Genomic DNA, 14281 nt, shown 5'->3' on the forward strand with positions numbered 1-14281 from the left:
CATCTTGTAGAGAAAGAAGGTTTTATGGGTAGATCCTAGCAGGATGAAATGCACCAGTCTGTTCCTTCTTCATCCCCTACCCCTGCCTGGACAGATGCTGGCATAGGGAAAGTTTGCTTCCCCAGGGACGTGATTTTAAAATGCGCAATCCAGGGCTTGGTGAGTATTTGTTTTATCTCTAAGACAGCCAGCCACAGTACTGGGCCTGCCTAGCACTGTGGTAGAAAGTGACTTCAGTCTGGGCTCAAAGAAAACATTTTCCATGTCACTGCGTGTTGATCACCTTTACAGATATCCAGCTTGATACTACTCATCTCCCATTAAAAAAAAAATAAAATTGTTACTCTCTTTTCAGCTAGTGGAAAGTAGACTCCACAAGTTTGGTGTCATATTGCTTGATATACATGACATACATATCTCTTCAACAGTATTTGGGTCAGAACTGTAACTATTGATGTTTGGTTACTTAGGATACTAATCACGTACAAAGCATGCTTATTTCTTTTCCTGAATGAACTTCTCAATTTTTGATAATTTTCTATCTTTTTTTTCTAACTACTAATCTCATTGCTTCCTATGGATGATGCAAAATGCTAATAATTTGTTTTCCACTCTACACAGAGTTGTTACGACAATGCACCTGTCTCAGGTGGATGTTTGTATATTTAATCAGCCAACATAAAATTGCTTTAAACATAGCTCACTTTTCTGGCATTGAGAATCATAGCAGCAGGTAGAGATTAGACGAATACTTTGTCTCAGCTGTTTTTGTTTATATTAAGATAACAGAAGCTCAAGTGCAATGTAAGTGCATAACAATAGTGTGGTGCAAGCTCAAAAGGTTTGTGCATTAAAATCATATGAGACCAGGTTCAATTATATGAGTTACAATAGTGGTGAAGTAGTGTGTAGATTTTTTTGTGGAAAACTAGGTGCCACTGCTCTATATGTAGGAACCATTTCGGATCATAAAATACGTGGTTCTTTCTTGTTACATATATATACTCACCTGTTCTGCGGAGGTTATACAAAACAGTGTGTCTTAGTACTTGTCCCACATTCAGTATTTGTAAGTGGGTTATATATAGGTTACTTGGGTTCTACAGCTTTCCCTATTTACTTTGTTTGGAATGACTCATTTTTTTCATTAAAACAAAGCCCGTGAAGTATTAATTTTTTTCTTTCGTTATTATTGAGACATGGGTGTTCTTACCTCACCTGTCATATCAGAGTACGCTTGAAACTTTCATCTTATTCTCTAACAAAGCAAGGCTCCTACAATCATGATGTCTGGGTAGGCACATGTTTATCCCCTATGTCTAGCAGAAGCAGTTTTTTAACTTGTGGGCTGTTTTCAATTCAACTTGACAGAGTAGCAGAGATTGCAAAGGTAATTTGGGTCTTTTAAACTTTGTAAATTTAGGATTCCAAGTAGCTGAAGGAATAGGCAAGTGCTCTGACTGAGAAAGGGGCTGCAGCATGATTTGGATCTGAACTCAGCACTTGAGAACCCTCATGGGAGGGAGAGCCTCTAAGTGCCTTGCCTGGGAAAGACCACCTACTGCAGCCATGAGATACTTGGGCTTCCTGATTTCTGTCATTCTGCTGATCTTAGACAATCACCCTGCCCACATCACTCAGAAAAGAGTTGGAAACTCTGGACTGGCTGGCGGATGTTCTGCTGAATCTGTCCAGTTGATGTCTATATGGAGAGAAACCTGACTCCAGCTTTCTGTGACCCTTCTTCCTCTCCACCTATTCCCCCTCTCCCCCAGAACCTCTGCTGTCTCTGGCCTCAGGGAGCTTTGGTGTCTGTGCGGTTTAGGGTGGTTTTTCCTCAAAAAAATTGCAGTATTCAGAAACTAGTTAGAGGAATTGCTCCCTGTCGCAGTAGAAGCACGAGGCCTGTGAAATACAGGCCTCAGGACCATCAGAGCTGTACTTGAAATTCTCTTTAGTTTAGCCCTGTTCTTTGGATTTGTCATTGATAAGGTACTGCAAGCGTATATGTGCTGTGTAGAAAAAGCAAGGAGATAAAACCTGTAGGTGGCAACATGAAGATGGCTGGGAAAAGGCAGTAAAGAAGGGTACAAAATTACTCAAATTAAAGTGCTGAAACAGAATGTGAAGCTAAATAAGGGGAGCAAATTCACAGGGTTAATATTTTTCCTGGTTGTTAATAAACACAGAGGAAGGACTTCAATTCAGATGTCTGTGAAAGCCATTTATTTATTGGCATGTATTTTGACAACACAAAATAAGCACCTCATCCTGAACCGCTACTCATGCGTGCACAATTGTTCCCATTTAATTCAGCAAAACTAATTATCTGAATTAGTGACATTAGCTTGAAGATACGGCTTTGCAGATCGAGGGTCTGGCTTTCAGAACAACTTCTTTAAAGAAATTAGTCATGTCTAAGTACAACAGAACTGTCAAATTGCATCTCCTGGCTTTGATGTTTTGGTCACAAAGCCAGTCTTAGGCAAGGCTGGCCTCGTGGCAATAGATGTAAGACAGGACTTATTCTAATTTTATGGCTCTGACAACCATAAAATGGCTCATAAAGATTGGGCAGTTACCTCACCAGCTGATAGTAGATGAGGTAAGACGCACTTCATTTTACCTTCCACCTCATTGATGGACTTTGTCATCCACACTCCAGGGATGCCTGTTGTCCATTTGCAAGTCCTCAGCTAACTCCCAGTTTGGTTTAATTTACCATGCAGGCACGAAAATTGAAGCTAATTCTCAAGCAGATCCCAAACCCCTGCCTTGGCAGCAACAACATCAATTAAAGAGGCAGAGCTGAAAACAGCAGCACTTCAGGAACTGATGCGCAAGTGGCTTGGGCATCGCTGCCTGTGGAGTGGCAATATCTCTGGGACCAGTTAGGTGTACAGCTGGAGGAGGTGAATGCTTCGATTTTTACTTTATCTCTATTTAAAATAAAAGGCAGTGCTTATCCTTACAGTCCTGCTTTTTGTTATAAATTGAAGAATTTCAGTAACACTCTCATGCCTGCACTGCTACTGAGCAAAATAGTGGAAGGTTTAGTATCTGGAGCACTCACCGATCGAAGGTCAAGTAGGACAGGGAAGAGGGACAGAAGGGACAGGCCACAACAGTGTTTAACTAGTGGGGTCTTTTTGTCTATACATCACTGGTCACCCCCTATCTTTGAATGAACTTTTCATAATTAAGTAGTGTGACCGAAGATCTGAAATTCTACATGGCAAATACTGAACTTGCACCTCATTTATCTCTTTCAAGTGTTTAATGAATTTTCAGCTTCAGATAATGAATAAGGGCAATATCAGGCCCATTGTCCTATGCAGGGAAATTAATAATGGCCTAAGGATAGGAGCTCCTAGGATACCTAGGAGCATGGTAGAGATTGCAAAAAGGCCAGAATATTATTTTTTTTTTAGAAGATCCAACATTATCTTCGAATTCATTCCAGTTAGTATATCATTCATATTCACAAAGAACCCCGAACATACAACACGCAGAACCTGCTCTTTGGGCATATAAAGTGAGCAAAAATTGCTCTTCTTCACCTACTCTGCCTTTGAGGTTCCCACACATTTTGGTTTCCTGAACAGGTCCTCTTTATCCGTGCAGAAATTTTGACCAGGGTTGAAAGCTTTTAATTGCTAGCAATATATTAATAACAAATGAAATATGGGAACCCAATCCTTTCTTCAATGATGTAGTGAAATAAGGTAGATTCATGGATAGGAATGGGGAAAGTTCCAGACTCAAGAACTTGGCATAAAGAACCTTTTTTCATCACCACTTTTATTAGAAAAGGATCTATGAATTCTGTTTCCACCAGCTCCTACTTCCATGGAGTAAGAAAAAGCAACTCACAGTGGTAGCTGTGGCTCCTTTTGGTTTTAGCATTTGAGACCAAGTACATTAGCTTAAATGCAGAAAGTAAAGCATACACATGATATGGAAGAATACTATAATACCTACTAATTTGACCCCAGTACTTGAAAATGGAAATGCACTTGAAGTACAGTAGTATACTCTCCTTATAGCCAAACCTGGAGCAAATGTGCTCTACTTCTCTTACCCACCCAAAGTAACCAATTTCTATTTCTCAACTGCCTTTCAAAATTGTAGCTAAAGTAAAATAATGAGAAATAAAAAATGTCACAGTTTCAGTCACAGAAGCAGGAATGCACATTTAAAATCAATTGTTTAGTCAAAAAGAAGATTTACCTGAAAACACAGTTTTATAAAACTAATGGTTGCCTTGTCTTCAACTACTTATTCAATTTACCGTGACTTACATCTCACTTCTACTGATGAATATGAAATATGCGATATTGAGCGAATACATGTGTTAATTTTGGTTTTAGACAGTGGGATGAGATAAAGTCATCTTATCAATTACATAATGGCAAATACTTCACATCCCATATTCTAACATGGCCAGATATGAAACGTGTAGGATTTAATAGTTCATCCTTGTCTGTTGCTGGAGGTGAGTCCCAGACTGCTGTAGCATGTCCATGTAAGATTTGATGTTGTCGCTAGAAAAAATGGAATAAATTGCTTTTAGAAAACTTTTTCAAAATTAGTTTAAAGATCTTGTTGGCAGCTCCAGTCTTCAGATTTGCAAGCTTTTGCAAATGTTTTCTTCTGAAAGCATAGCTCCTGAACCAGATTCCTGCATATGCTGTGTAGGCTTGCGTTTCTTGGCCATATCAGAAATATCACTAATCATGATCAATAAGGTTGAAAATCATTGTTTTACTTTGTAACGTTTTTTGTAACTTCTAGCTTGATGTCTTTTCTACTATATGCCTTCATAAAAGCTCTGGATGTTAATTTCTGTCGCATTAGCATTGTGAAGTTTATGTCAGTCTGGGAGTTAACCAGCCTTGCTCTGAAATCATAAACATGCTTCAGTGGGAGTGCCTATAAATGTGTTTCTGTAAACCGGTTTTAATGCTGTCATATGACAATCATAAGGATTATCATTCTGGAGGCATAACTCATCTTGCAGTATGCCTGGCAGCTGTCAGGATCACAGCCTTCAGACACACGTATCGGACAACTGATAATTAGACGCAGTTAGGCATTTTTCTACCTGAATAATTCTTCTGATGGAAAAGACGGGGGTGGGGGGTGTCCAGAAAACTGAGTAAAGTGTCTTCAGGTAACTTTCGGTTTGTCATAAGGCAGAAGTGACTGCTGCTAGCCAGGAAAGCTGTTGCCTATATCAGTATTAGAAATTGTGAGAGAATATCCTAGTGCTTCCTTCCAGTCACCCAAGGGCACCAGCTGAAGGCTTGGCAGGAGGAGGGAAGGGAAGTCATGAATTTTAGCCGTTCCCTTCTACTTTGCTTCTGCTCAGAGTGGGTGAAACTGGCATCACCTTTAAGGTGGAACAGTCCATCAGTCAACTTTCAAAAAGAAAGCTACTTTTAAGTCAATAAAATTCAAACCTTACTCAATTCAAAGTATACTATGAGAAGAAATCTATTCATTTTCCTATTGGTAGTTACTGTAAGACTGATCATATTGCTGTGTCTTAGTAACTATTTTAAGCACTGAAATTTGAAGTTGTACGAATTTAGTTCTACCCACTCCTGTCCATTTCAAAGGACTGCAGTATCTTTGTACGAAAAGTGTTTCGCAGGAATAATGTGTGTATTCTCTATTGTGCTTGTGAAACTGAATTTTTGAGCAATTGTTCCCTAAATCTGACAAACTTATGTCCCAAAAATGTGTATATTTTAGCACAGTCTTAAGCAATTTCTTTATGACAGTTTGAGACACTTCATTTCATGTACTTGTGTGCTGATCTATAAATACTGGTTTTACCAACTGCTGTGTCTTGTTCTCTGTTTCGTTCTGCTGAGGCTTTATTCCATATTGAATACAGTTTTGTCACTGAAATAGATGGGGGTTTTTATCTTTATTTTTTTCTCCTCAGGAATTGCTTTCTCTCTGCTTTTTAAATCAACTATGTAGGATATATTGCTGCAGTTTAGCTTCCGCGGACTTTTAAAAAGCTAGTATTTTTAAGCTTTTAATGAATTCTTCCAAAGCATACTTACAAAAAGAGCTTGCCACAATAAAATGACCGCATTTAAATAACGATAAAACTCAGACAGTAAAAACAAATCTTCTTTAATTTTTCAATACTTCTTTTATAATCGGGTTTTTTAATGTGTCAGATTATGCCACTAGGACCCAACTGCCAGCACTCTTCTGTTGGTCAGTTTTACTTACTTAAACGCATGCATTTTGCGTCTACGAAATGCCCTGTTGAGAAACTCCATCGTACGCAGCAATCCAAGGATCAAAGGCAAAAGAACCCAAGTCCATGTAGTACTGTGCTGTGTCTCTCAAAGCTGTCCATGATTCACTAACCTGAAGTAGATCAAAACAGAAAAGAATATTCAGAGCTTTGATGATGAGTAAATACAGTGTGTGACTACTGAGCAACCTTGCCTTCATTGATAAATCGGACAGATTTCCTCCCTTGCCCCAAAGGCTTACTGTTACATGTTAATGCCAGACCTGTACTTTCTTTTTTTTCAATAGATGCTGCAAGATGGTGGAAGAAAATACCTGTTCAGCCACAGTGTATCCCCATGCATTCTGGCTGCTGCTTGGGTCCCAGTAGTTCTGAGAATATGGTATCTGTCGTTTAAGTCGTATAAACTGATTTGCTGATTCTTCTGTCAGAAAAGGTGCTGCGAGGACACCTGAAATGGAAGCTGAGAAATATTTGTAATATCAGAAAAATATATGAGAATGTGCACTTCAGAAAAACATACTTATACCCAAGAACCATGTCTTTGGAGCTGTTGTTTATTTAACAGTAATCAAAGATGTCCTAGTTTAGATCTTCAAAAAGACTTTTTTAAGCCTGAAGTTAGTAGAAGAGCTGCTATAAATCATGCTAAAAATTATTTTGCTGTTGAATCCAAAATAAATAATGTTATAATCAAATTAAGTCACTGATTTATTTTTAATACACAATTTTGTAATAGAAAAAACCCTTAGACTGGAATTGCACTAGTCTCAGGTGTGCTGAGAAGCCTAAAGATTTTTTAAAACCCAAAACCTACCTAAGAATTTAACTACACTTTCTAGAATTCACAGTTTAGATGTAGTATTTATTCTTATTAGTAGCAGTATAGAAATTACATGCATGGAAATTACTGTAAGAGCAAAAGATACTACACTTCTAATCTTGTTATTGCATTGCTTTAGGTACCTTTTGAGGTCACCCCAAAAGTACTTCTTGCAGATCTTCTTGAAATAATTGTTCTGCCCAAGAAAACCAGCTGAATTCCTCATTAACTTCCTATGAAAGGCCGGGGTATAGGAAAAGTCCTTTCTTCTTAGTCTTTAGCATTTGAGACATAAATTCTTTTGGGGCTAAACTGGTCTGAAACAGCATGCCAGTCCAAATCACACAATTTTTAATGAACCGCTGATTAAGTTGAAACTCAAATGTGTCTGCCAAGCTGCTGCCAGCATTTGTAAACAGCTGTGCTCTGATTTAGTGAAGTAGGTTTAAACAGACACCTGAGGGTGACCTGCACATTCTTGGTACAGACGAGCCAAGAACTTGAACCATTGCCTATTGTGTCTTGCAAAGGGAACTCAGCAGTGCAAGCTATCACCTCACTGACAGCTCTCCAATGCCATTATTCCCGAATTTCTAGGGGGAAAATCTAACTGAGAATGTCAAAGGTTTGCTTTCATGTGCAGTGCTTAGCTGAATCCAGTTCACTTGCTATTATTGCTAGATTTGCTGATCATCTGCAGTATGGTAGGTCTGTAGTCTTACAAACAGAAGAAAAAGTATTCTGAATGCATATAGGTAGCAGATATGTAAGCTAGAGTATTTGCTGCTCTTTTTAACTGTTTCTTTTTAAAGTCAAAAAATGCCTGAAAAGAAGGTGAGAAAATTCTTGATTATACAGTAACAAACAAAAAGAAGTGATGGTGGTTGTCATCTTTGCTCTTAACGAAGACATGGAATGGAACTTTAGAAAATTTACTTAGCAAGAAACGACAGTCTCAGTAGCTGCTTTCTACTTCAGTTTCTTCAAAGCCCAAGTTACTATAATCAGAAAATGAAGGCAGAAATTTTGGGGTAAGGAGTTTTTAAGGAATACCATCTTTAAAAATGTTAACAACTCGATGGAAAAACCTAGTTCAGACATTTGGTGTGAAGACTCTTGTTGTGTGAACTGCTCTCTCCCTTAGGGAACTGAGGAATAGCTATTTCTGTACTTAAGAAAACAAGTAAGATTTTAGCCTGGGGAAGAAAAAACTGTATTTCTTGTATGTCTATTAAGATGCTACACTTCTGTTCCAGAGCTGCACAAGATAAAACTAAACTTGTGTCAAATTTCATTATTTCTCTGGCAATTTACTATTACTCAGTAGAAAATCTATGAGCTTGTTAACTTCTCATTAGTGGATGGGGGGCGGTTATTAAATATTTTGTAAGCTCGCGATTACTTTTCTGGACGGAGATAACTGTACTGGGATCAGAAATTGGTTTAGTAACAGGTTTCACTTCTGTGTAAGTGTATATATAGTTACTGGGGGCCATTACACATTAAATTTTATCACCGATATGTGCTCTGACCTTCCAGCTTCATGGTCAGCTAGAAAAAAAGATCATTAAGCAGCTCTACTTCTTGCGTTTCTTTTCCCTGCTACCAACATCTTCAGAAAAAGAGCTTGTCACTCTATTCATGGGACAGTGAAGTGTTGTCTTGGCTACTGTGGTGCAGAGTGCTGCGTCTTAAGGGCAGTAACTTTCAATTTTTAATATACAGTCTGCTCTGGCTGCATCCGATTCCATTGAGAAATGCCATCCCTAAACAGACTGAATATTCACTTTGATTAAAGTGCGCCTGCCTGCTTTGAGGGGAGGCAAGGGTGTCAGCTCTGCTCTTGGCTTCTTTTGTCACTGTTGATACCCAGTTCTTGTTCTTTTCTAGCTGCTATCTGAAATTTTTCCACCTCTCTCCTTCAGCACCTGGAAGCCATCTCTGCAGGGCTTGTCCCCAGCTGCTGGGGCACTCCAAAGATGCATAAGTACCAGAAGAAAATCAGGTAAGTGTCTTTACATTGAAGCTAATCCTTCAGGCTTAGCTCATTCTCTCTGAATCTTACTGTAAGGATCATTATACTTCTCTGAATGGGGCAAACTTCATTCACCTCTCGAAGAACTCTAGCGAGGCCATTTCTAGTGAAACCAGAAATAATCCTGTTGGTCTTTTACCAAGACTACACAGACAACCAGTGTTGCATGTTTGCTTGTGCTCTGGCAGAGCTCAGAGAAAGCAAGATCTTAAAACTCAAGCCTAGGCCTGGGGGCATCAGACCAGATGTCTCTGTCCGAGTAGACCTTCTGAATACAGTGAACAGTCTTCAGCAAATAGCCTGTGTCTTGCCTTATTTTAAGTTTTTTGGACTGGGTGTAATTTTTCGCTGCCTTTCGAACAGCTTAGTAAAAAATTGTGGAAGAGTTCGTTGATTGGGTAGGTGCTTTATAAATAGTGACTATTCCTGATGGACTGCAGCTCTCTGTCTTGCAGAAGACTAGCACAGAAAACAGGAGAACAGAGTTTTGGAGCACCTGGGCATGAGATTAGAGGGACTTAGGAGCAGGTGAGTAATGTTAATGAAATGGCTCACAGAGCATAAAATTGAGCTGAAAAAAGATGAGGAATTTAATATTCTAGTGAAACAAGCTAACTCAGTGTGAAGGGCAGTCAGACATATTTTACATTAATGTTTTTATTCAATACTGTTTTCCCTCTTTTCTCTTAGATAAATATGTTATTTGAAAAGCACATTTATGGATTAATGGCCCAAAGGGAAAATAGGAGGAGTGTGTGGGGAGCCCCCTATTGCAGGGGCTGTATCGGCTGTTACAAGTTAGTGTTTCATCATCTCCCAAAGATTCACCCAGTGTTCTCATACGGAAGGTAAATTATAGAAAAGAATGGTTGTTTTTAGCAAGCAGATGCTTAGCTCAAGTAATTATTGCCGTCAGCAGGTAGTTTTGTCTACCCTGTATGCCTAAAGAGACCATCCAGAGGGAAAACTATTAGTAGTTATTACTGCTATGGTGTCTTCTAGGCATCTCATTTCTAATTAGTGTGAACTGCTTTAAGACTAAACTTGAGAGAGGTGACATGGTGGTAGAACCTCGTCATCTTTCTCAAAATAACAAAAGTGTACTTAAATCAGCATGAACTATTTAAAAAAGAAAAAAAAATCCCAACTTTTTATGAAAAAGGTATATCAACTAGATGGAATGTCAGGATAATAATAAAGTATTATAATATACTAGCAAATTGCACTTAAAATATAAAATCAACCTGCACAGATCTTAAATTATTTGCATTAAAATCTGTTTATACTAGATGCAAATGGAAGCTTAACTCTACTGTGCAAGGATAGATTTCTAGAAAACAAGATATTTAGCTGGGTACAACTACAAAATCTTCCCAGGAAGATTTTTCCCAGATCCCGTCTTTTTCTATCAGCTGAATGTGCAATGGTCTACTTCATCACAGAGTCAGAAATGTGAGTATGGGATTAAATTTTGACACCTTTGCCTGCTTAGGCACCCATTTAATCGATATGCTTTTTCTTTTTAAAAAGCTGAGCAGTACAAGTCATTATGTGCTTAGCAGTCTTTAGGGAAAGCAGGCAAGCCACATTCGCATGTCTAATGGTAGAGTTAAATAACAAGAAGACAAGCCTTTAAACTTGCTTTAATATAGGATATGCTCCCCACACATCCACAGGGAGCCTGTTTTATCTAGATAAGCAGTAGTGTACAAGTGGTGAGGAGCAATCTCCAGACTTGGAACCAAAATTTATCCCCTGTGTGCATCTACCACAGGGAAAAGTGGTTTAAGTCTGATTTGCTGTGATATTTACAAAAAAATTGACAATTACTTAGCAACACTTTAGTCACTCTCTGTGTGCATTGTCATATAAACTGGAGCTGTTTCTCTCCCTAGTTTCTGAAGACTATTGCAGGTTTCTCACATCCTGAAAAGCTACTGCTGAAGTTATTTGTATCGATGCAATTTAAATGTCAGAAGTTGGCAACTGCTCTGTCTCCTTTTAGTCTAATAGCTCTTCTTACTACCAGCTTTGGTGATTGTCTGGCCAAAATGTCAGCTCACAGGGGTAAGGCTGCTGATCTTATCAGCGTTTTCGGACAGGACTTGGACAGAGACTAAACTTGGACAGAGCTAAACTTCAACCTTGGACACTCTAACCTTGCTGAGGTGGCTGGTGCTGACGTGTTGGGAACTTTGAAAAAGTAAATCCAATGTTGCCACTCAGGTGTGTTTCTTAAGGTTAGAAATGAGCCAGAACAGATACTCCCTGGCCCATGCTTCAGCTATCTAACTTTTTAAATCCAGAAAAGATTTGCAAAGCTAGACCCGAGGACTCAGTCTGAGGATTCAGAATACCAGCACGCAACAATGTAAGCGCTGAAATAAAAGTGTGGAAGCAGCTGGTTTTCTCTTCATGAAAGTATGTCTCTAGGTTATGTGGCACTCCATGGAAATCAAGTTGTGGTTATCTGTCAGTACTTTGCATACGAGGGTGGATTGTGGCAGGGATAGACTTTTGGATTCTGCAAGCCATCTCTATGCTACGTTTCACCTTTTCTCATTTGAAAAGTACAATTACATTAAATTTAAACACCTGAATATTGCTTTTTCACATGGTAAAAAAGTGTGTTTATGCATGTTGGCTATGTACCCCGAAGTGTTTGGATGGTGAAAGGCCTTACAATAAAATTAAGTCAGATTTAGTAATACCTGTTACCAACAAAATTTAGTCACTGATTAAGTGCTTCAACACTGTTCATATCACCTAGTCCTTGAAATTTTGGTCTCTTCTGTTTATTTTTAAAGCTTGACTTCTCTATTCTTTGACAATTCTTAATTTTACAGCACCAGACACAAGCACCACACATCTCTCTGGTTCAGGAGATGAGAGCTCAGCCATTAGCAATCATTAGAGATACAGCATCAGCCTCATTCCCTCATCAGCAAAAGTAGACAAGTTACAGACACTTCATGCAGAATTAGCTATTGAACGTATTTCTGGTGTGATGGCAGGGGTCAGGGAAGTTGTCAGGTATGGGTAAATAGTGAGGCAATTTGGCAAAAATCCTAGATAAATCCTAAGGAATTATTTATTTCCCCTGCAGCAAAGTATTAAAAGAAGCATTGGTCCATCGGTCCTGCTCAGCAGGTCCTGGTGAAATTTCCTTCCTAAATCCATATGTGGCCATCAGTTTAACCTTGAATGACACCCCAGTCAGACATCTGAGAGACTTTGGTAATGATCCCAGTGCTAGGACATCACGCTCTTGTACCCCATCCCTTGCCGCTGCGCTGTGCAGAGGCTAAAGAAAAGGTCCAACAAACAGCCCAGAAAGCCTGTTCCCAGAGGCATGAAGATGGTTTATTATGGGGTGTGATTTATAGCAACTGAATTGAGGGTGTGGTGAAGTGTCAGGTTCTCATTACAGCCTCTGTTTTAATTTACTACCACCTTGATCATTGCTGAACTGTTTGTGATCAATGAAAATTTTAAAAGCTTACTAAAGAACAGTAATAAATAGTTCTTCTTGCCTTTTGAAGAAAGGAACCTGAGAAAGAGGGCAAACAAGGCTGTTGAGAAAGACAGAGGAATAAGATGAAAGCAAAGACAACTCTTCCAAAAGGAGGGGCAGCAGGCTACTGTGCTCCCTGCTCAGCTTCAGGTGACACTGCTTGTGTCATGACGGTCTTCAGTGGAAAGGAGGCAAAGTTTAGGAAGGCAGACAAGTACCCAGAAATAGTCCAAGCTCAGGTGCACAGTAGATCAGGAAGTGCAAATAATGGGAAAGGAGGGTTTCTAGGTGAGCTCTATCTTCCAGAAGAGCGAAAGGCCCTTTACATCTCATTTCCTCCCTGCAGACCCTCACTGAAGCCAAAACTTAGGATCCTATGACAAGGAAGAGAATTTGGTCCATGAGAATTTGGTCCATAAGAAATCATACATTTGACTGTGGTCCTAATTCACAAAACACCTTTTTTATTAATTCATGATTAAGCACTGGCTAATTCTGTCTACCACATTTCACCTTAGCTCTTCATGTCTTATTTACTACACATGTGTTGCAGCACTTATATCCAAGAAATGCTTTTAATGCACACAGGTGGATGGAGTAGCTTTCCATAATGTGGGCAATCACCTGAGAAGTCAACAATCACTTACTCCCTGCCTGGTTTGTTCTAATTTAGTGAGGAATAAATTAATCTCACAGCATGTGCATCACTGATCATTGACTGTACCAGTCTGTGCTGCTTTTGGAAGAACATTCTTTCAGCCTTGCTGATGCAGCAGCCCTGCTCCATCCATTTTCACTCCGGTCCAAGTTTTACAGAGTGAGTCTTAATTTTCGGTGCTGTGAAGGTTCATTGATCAGACAGATTGAGAACTTTAAAAAAATTAGTCTCCTTAAGTAATTCAAATTAGACATCCCAGAAATCATTTGTGAAATAGATCATTTTGGGTCCTTATAAACGGATGTGAAATTGTTTCTTACAAACAATAAATGTCGATATCAGAATAAAGTTTAGAGAATGCTCCAGAAAAACCAGCATTTATCTCTTTCTACCATTTTAACAATTCAGGATATCATCCTGTAAGAATCCCTTTGGGTCAGGAATGCATCCTCGCTCCTCTTACCTGAGGGGTTGAGCAGTAACAAGTTCAAAAGTAGTCACGAGGAGTAGAATCAAGACTGTATTTCACAGAATTTGCTATGAAGCCTTGTGCTCGCCCACTCTCCCATATGTCCCTGCCGCAGTGATTTCCAGTTAATTATCTCACATCAGTGCTGTTCCGGTGGTAACAGGGTCTTTTTGCCAGCTCACTATTTAACCAGCCATAAGGGAACGACACGAGACAGGGTGCCAGGCACTTACCTGTAAACAGCAGAGCAGACACCAAATTCTGAAGCATTTTCAGAGACTTGGCTAATTATGCAGAAAGTGTTTCCTTTGCAAAGCGAAGGTGGTCATACAGTTTTATACTGTGTTATCTTTAGGTTTATAAATCATTTACCAGATACCTGTAAATCGTTGGTGCAGTCAGAGGGCATGGTACGTTGCTTAGTTCAGATTTGTCCTACATGTCTGTTTGTACACTTCGGACTTTGCAAGCTGAGCCTCTAATGAGCCATAATGGCTCATTA

General features: G+C 39.2%; 1 protein-coding gene across 1 annotated transcript; it reads right to left on the bottom strand.

Annotated features, from left to right (window-relative positions):
* Window positions 1-2241: 2241 nt before the first annotated feature.
* C1H3orf85 (chromosome 1 C3orf85 homolog) lies at window positions 2242-14067 on the bottom strand (the record flags this gene model as incomplete). Its single annotated transcript, XM_075413880.1, has 4 exons — window positions 2242-4544; window positions 6308-6393; window positions 6595-6743; window positions 14013-14067. Coding segments are annotated over 4 exons (369 nt in total), but the record flags the coding sequence as incomplete, so codon positions are not given.
* Window positions 14068-14281: the final 214 nt, after the last annotated feature.

The sequence above is a fragment of the Opisthocomus hoazin genome, chromosome 1, assembly GCF_030867145.1.
Source record: "Opisthocomus hoazin isolate bOpiHoa1 chromosome 1, bOpiHoa1.hap1, whole genome shotgun sequence".
Classification (NCBI taxonomy): domain Eukaryota; kingdom Metazoa; phylum Chordata; class Aves; order Opisthocomiformes; family Opisthocomidae; genus Opisthocomus; species Opisthocomus hoazin.